This window comes from Chrysoperla carnea, chromosome 2 (genome assembly GCF_905475395.1).
Source record: "Chrysoperla carnea chromosome 2, inChrCarn1.1, whole genome shotgun sequence".
Lineage (NCBI taxonomy): Eukaryota > Metazoa > Arthropoda > Insecta > Neuroptera > Chrysopidae > Chrysoperla > Chrysoperla carnea.
This window is the reverse complement of record NC_058338.1, coordinates 79,144,382-79,151,140: the sequence shown is the minus strand read 5'-3', so window position 1 is coordinate 79,151,140 and position 6,759 is coordinate 79,144,382. Positions and strand designations below refer to the sequence as shown.

The 6,759-nt window shown below is 27.5% G+C and overlaps 1 protein-coding gene across 1 annotated transcript; it reads right to left on the bottom strand.

The window, feature by feature from the left end:
- Positions 1–3,801: 3,801 nt before the first annotated feature.
- Positions 3,802–6,557, bottom strand: LOC123292966. The gene is made up of 5 exons (XM_044873680.1): positions 6,264–6,557; positions 5,154–5,357; positions 4,531–4,977; positions 4,235–4,444; positions 3,802–4,116 (listed from the first exon to the last, which is right to left on the bottom strand). The coding sequence occupies exons 1-5, from the start codon at positions 6,514–6,516 to the stop codon at positions 3,974–3,976; spliced, it is 1,257 nt and encodes a 418-aa protein (XP_044729615.1). The 5' UTR covers positions 6,517–6,557; the 3' UTR covers positions 3,802–3,973.
- Positions 6,558–6,759: the final 202 nt, after the last annotated feature.

Below are 6,759 nucleotides of genomic sequence, written 5' to 3'. Positions count from 1 at the left end.
AAAAACATTCTTTGAAATGGATTATATATCATGCTGAAGATAAAGTTTAAGCTCAATCAATGCAGAACTTTTTGAGTTTCTAAACGTACATACATCGACTTACCATTTATATATACGAATAGGTTTAATGAATTCTTTGTCTAGCATACAAATGTATTAAATATGTTCAATAGTGTTCATTAAATAATTACGAACAGTTCTCTGATGGTTTATAGATTAAAAACGCATCTTGCAAAATTTGGATTAGGTAAACGTAGTAAAATGAGCTACTGCTTCAGACAATTGTACCTTCGTTCTCCATTCCCACGAAATCCCTGGATTGACATTTTTTCATGATTATTTTTTACGCACTGATTCTTGAAAATCTTTCCTTCAAACCACTCTGTTTTCGGGCTTTGCTCTCTGAATGCAAATCTTTGGATTAAATTTCTTATAAAACCTTATTGTTCAGTTTGATAATTAATTTGAAGAAAAATGTTACTTGATTTACACCTGTAATCCATGTATCATTCTCCATACCTTTCAGTATACAACTCATTTTTTTTTTTAATAAACGGAATTTCAATTTCAAAACTATTAAAATATCTGTTAATTGATTTAATCGTCTTTAAATGGTTTAGAATATTAAACGTAATTGATTGATAGATGTATTCAATTAGATTTTTTGCTCATATTTTTTTATTTTCATAAATTCATAATTGCATCTTTAATACAAAAAAAATTTTTTTTTTTAAATAATTGAAATGAATTATTTGTTAAATGGCTAAATGGAATTTTTTTACTGAACAATAATAATTTATATATGTTTCAATAATTTTTTTTCGCAAGATCTTATTCAAGTCTCTATATGATAATTTGTTGTGTTTAGCGATTATGAAATGTTTAATGTTAGTGCTTAATAAACTAAAATACCAACAAATTAAATTAACGATACGGTACGCCGCATTCATTTACTACTAACTTTCAAACGATTTTGTAATTGATTTGTTAAGATGTAAGTATTTGTAGTAAGATCAGCTTTTGAAATAAATATTAGAGCACAGATAAAAATTACTTGAACTAAGAAAAAATATTTTTTTGAAATTAAATTTAAATCGTTGTAACTTCCAAACCCAAAACAATTATTTTCTTTAACGGAACAATTAAATTTTCATATTAAATTGAAAGAAATTATTCAATCAAGTATTTTATTCTTAGCTTAAAATTACTATGTCAAATATTTTATTATAATTGATTTATTGTGTCAAATTTTTGAATATATAATCGATAAAACAATCCACAGGGCACAGGATATAATGATTTTTTCGGAAACTTTCAGACTCCGTAGATAAAAATATGTATTCTAACTTTGTATTTTAACACGCTTTTATTAGCTTGGTGAATCTATGTAACCGTATTTTTGAGCATGATTTTCACCCACTTCAAAAAGTTAAATTGAATGAAACCTTCGCCACACTTATCAAGGACCGATGACAATACAGTAATTTAATAAGTTTGTTCGATTATCCTGATCAGGATGTACAGTATTAACAATTAATTAAAAAAATATTTGTTGATGGAAGCGCTGATAACGTTTCATTATATTAATAAAAAGTATACCTAAATAATTTCTATAAGTTCAAAAATAAATAGTCATTAACATAAATTTCATTTTATCGTAAAAAGCGCGGGATGATTTTTTGAAATATTTTATAGTGACCTTACTTTTATCAATATCTGTCAATTTTCTAAATCATTTTTTTTTTTAACTTATAGAAAATTATTTTCTACTTTTTAGTTCAGCTAAGTTACAAAGGAATGGAGTTTTTACAGTTTTTTTAAATTATTATTTATAATTTTCAAAATAGATGCTATGATATTATATTCACTTTAATCCAAAAGTTTTTGAATAAACAATTTTCGCTTTTCCACTACCCATCGCTTATTTGTATGATAAGGTATTTCAAAGTGAATTGAAAGGGTTAAGAAAAGTGTAAAATACTCTAAAAACGAAATATATTACTTGTTACACATTTTATATTTTAATTCGAGCTAGTTACCTTTTACGTACGAAAAGCGTGAAATAGTTGGAAAACGTTCATAAAGGCTGTTCTTTGGTAATGAAAAGCGGAAAATTACATCTATAAAAAAATACACACACAAACTTCTTCTACTCTAATCATCTTAGGGTTTCACTTCTGAATATAACGGAATAAACTAAACTTTTGTACAAATCTTTATTTGGCTAGTACAAATGTTATCTCAAAAGCCACATATGGTAACGCGTTCGCATCCCTAGATATTCAAGGTCAAAGGTCTCGAAAATCAGTTTTTCGTTAATATCTCGCTACTAGATAATTTATCGTCTACAACTTTTATATTGAATGGTAATACGATTGAAAGCAAAAGAAACGAGATATTCACAAAAAACTGATTTTCGATACCTTTGACTTTGAATATCTAGGGATGCGATCGCGTTACCATATGTGGCTTTTGAGATAACATTTGTACTATCAAAATAAAGGTTTGTACAAAAATTTAGCTTATTCCGTTAGATTCCGAGGTTGACCACTTATTTTGACTAAGAAGATAATTACTTTTGAAGTTAAGGTATCTACTTAGATAAACCTCTGCTTTTCTTAGTAACAATAATTTCAAGTACAATTTTAAATTCACCTATTTTAAATAACAAAAATTCATCATCATCACAAAAAAATATTTAAAGCATAGAAAATTTATTTATGATTTAATTGCGACCTTCAAATTTTATTCTATTTTATAATTTTGATTAAAACTAATTAATTCTTACTTAACAAGACTCTTCAAAGCTAAAAATTTTCATTCAATATGTTGCAGAAATTTAAATTACTCATTTTTTGTTGTAAATTATTTGTATGTAACGTGGTGAAGTTACTTGTTTAATCTACTGAAAGTTTACAATAGTAAAGCCCTTCTCAATGTTCATTTTTATTCTTGTAAGACAAAGAGTTTTACTATATTACATGAGCTTAAGGTGATTGTAAACCTACAGTACTATAAAAATATATAATATATTGTGTGAAAGTGAGGCTTGTAACTACCCGACTAGAAATTGTGATCGTGGACCTGATAGGGATAGCCTTGATTCACACAAGGTCCTGATAAGGTCTACCCCATGTGGACATGAGTAGGACTGTTGCGCTTTTTTTTAAGAAGGACCTGATAAGGAAATAAAAATTAGGACCTAATAGGGAAATTCACAGAACCCTATTAAAACCTGATCGCGGATTGATTATTAAAAATAGAGCAGTTTTAAGATAATCATTAATTTATTAATAAAATTTTTCTTACATCGTATAATACTAGTAAAATATTAGTATATGAACATTTAAGGATGGATGCCATGTCAAATTCGGCAGTACATCTAATTAATTTTTTAATTAATTTTTATAGAGAATCATACATACAAATATTTTTTTTAGTAATTATAAGTATGAAATAATGAATATTGTATCTTTAGTTAATTATTTATCATAAAACAAGTATGTAATTTGACTTGAAATTTTCATAAAATAATGTTATAATAACATTTAAATGACATAAAAGTATGATTTTCCCAAAATTGAACTCAAATATTTCTACAAAAACTTTACTGAGTTTAATGATAAATTGGCGAATGACAAACAATTTCAGATGACAGTAACGACCAATTTTTTTTTGCATAAAATAATTCTAAAAAGTGCAGTAGTAGTTTTCAAAAATTACGTTTTTTTTTTTTTACTTCAGTTCAATTTTACGTATCATATTTTTTAATTTTTTTCTAACTTAAACTACTTCCGGCAAAAATAACCCGGTGTTAAATGACGCTTTCAATTTCGATTATTTCTCTTAAACCCACGGAAAAGTACTATTTTTTTCCATGTAATCGAAAGAGTGGAGTTTATTCTTCAACATACTTTAAATTGAATAAAATAACTTCAAATTTAATATTGGGTATCCATCCTTAAATAAACTTTTATTTTTTAGAGGCTTGTTTCCGCACGCTACCCTGACCATCCCAATCTTTAACATTGTTCATCACCGATTTCACTGCTCCTTTGAATGTATTGTCATTCAGAATTCCACCATCATCTTCCTTGAATATTGTAGACATTGCCTCTGTAATTTTAATGAATTAAAAATCAATTGATGTATATCTATGTAACATGGCACATTTGATCTAATATTTAACACCAGAATATAAAGTCACCAATAAAAATTGATAATATATATTTACCTTTTAAATATTGGTAGAATGCAAAATCCTTCAAAACTTTTTTGCCTTGAACTGCTTTTGTTGTGGTGAATTGTTGAGCTAAATCTCGACACATGACTGCATCCTTCACTTCTTGCATAGCCAAACTTAAATCAACAATTTTTGACTGCATTTCTCGCTGCGCTCGGCCATACGTCTTAACAAAATCCTCAAACATATCCAATAAATAATCTGAAAAATAAAATTAAAATAATTAAACTTAAAATTCTACTGAAAATCAATAATAATTCGATTTGAAAATTATAAATGTTACTCACGTTCAAAAGCATTTCCACCTTCCGGTTTTTTAGTACTATGTATTTGTTCTGTAGGTATATTAGATGAATTTTTCGTTGAATGTATTTTAGATTTTGTAAAATCTCGGTCTTCTTGAATTGTAGAAGGACTACTATCATCAGAAGAAACTTTTTTCTCTGCCAATGTATCATTATATTGTTTTTTAAAAGTTAATTTTTTTGAAATTTTGCCTTTATTAGATGGATTTTTTGATGGTGATAAAAATGGTTTAAATTTCGTACCAGCCCCCTCTTCTTCATATGAACTGATACTAGCAGAATCGTCAGAATTATTGAAAGTGAATTTTTTAGCCTGTTTTTTTGTACTATACTTAATGCCATCGGAATTTTTTTGTGTTGTATATTTGTTTTTCCTGGAAGTGGTTTTGCGTACGTTGTTGCCACTATTCGAAAGTGTCGATAAAGTAGCTAAAATATTGTGAAAATATGTCATTATAAATACAGATCCATATGAGAAATATAATATGCATATGTGTATACACCTTATACATGTGAAAAATAGAATATGTATATGTGTATACACCGGTTCAGTACTTTACGATAAGAAATATTCACTTTATTTGAGAGTTATAAATATAACTTACATTCGCTGTGTTCAATATCCTCTAAATCAACCATGACGTCACGAATATTTTCTTTCAGTTTTTGTTTAACTGACGCCGTTTTGAATTTTAAAATTTTCTCATCTTGTTGAGCTTTTTCTTTAGCCTTTACTTCACTATCGGTCGAAAATGCATACGGTTTTTTCTCTAAAATCGTTACTTTCATTAAAGCATCTTCATATGAACCTACAAATGAAAGCAACAAATTAATACATGAAACTTAATAAGACGTTTATAGCATTTTTTTTAAATTTTTGAGCCATATGACCGAAGAAACTAGCAACAAAAATCATTAAAATTCAAATTGGCGAAAACGATGCAGAAATTCATGAAGTTATACCAATGGCGCTGTGACGTCAATTAATAAGAATTTCATACATATTTTTTCAAACACTGTTTTGACATAGTTTACATTTTTCTTTATTGAATAACTCCTTTATTTTCAATTTTACACGAAAAATGGTTATTTGAAATTAAATTTCCTACTATTTTAGTTCTTATCAATTTTTTCCTACGGTATTTTCCGATTTAGACCCGAAAAAAGTTGGTCGTGAATTTTTCTTTCTTGCATAACTCGTTTATATTTCCTATTTTTTTAATTTTACACGAAAAATGGTAATTACCAAAGTTTTTGGAAATTCCATTTCCTTCAATTATGGTTCTTATCAATTTTTTCCTAGGATTGATATTTTTCGATTTTCGAAAGTAAACGAGTTATTTAATAAAAAAGATGCAAACTATGTCAAAACAGTGTTTGGAAATCTATTTCTATAAAATGCTTTGTCCTGAATGACTGACGGATCATTACATAGCCTAAACCGCTGCTCGTATGAAATATAATAATTAATACTTAATAATTGACATCACAGGCTACTAGCCAATATAAGTCGTTTTAAATTATTTAAAATATGTTGACTTTTTAACAATTGTTACAGGATCTGCTCGGCCTAAATTTTCATAAAAAATTAACAAAAAGCATTTCAATTTTTCATGAAAAATCTATATAGAATAACCATAACATGTTTTAATAAAAGTTGTTGATAATTAATTTTGATAATGTAAATCTGTAAATACTTGGAAAAAAAAACTTACGTGCCCTTCCTCGCACTTCGACACTAAACAAAGGCCAGCTAGGCAATGGATCATCACAATTGATGATCATCCGGGTCAATAAATCCAATTCTTCTTTATCATATGGATCGTCGTCTTTTTTTTTTGGCATGAATCGACATTTTAACACATCATGGTCACCATCAAAATCGAACCATGACGTTGGCACAATATCAATTTCTAATTCTTCTTTCTTACTTTCGGTAAAAATCACCAACCGATACTTGTAGTCCATGGTTTAATATTTTAATAATGTTTTTAATTATAATAATGTAATATTTAACACTAACTTTTTTTTAACCGACAAAAATCACTGCGACGCACAACAAAGTTAACTAAAACTGTTATAGACAAAGAATGAAAGAATAGTCACGTGTTCACGCGTCATAGTAAGAGGGGCAATACCAACACTTGAAATTAGATACACAAAAATAAAACAATTGGGGCAATACTATAAATTCTTGATATCAGTGCGTAA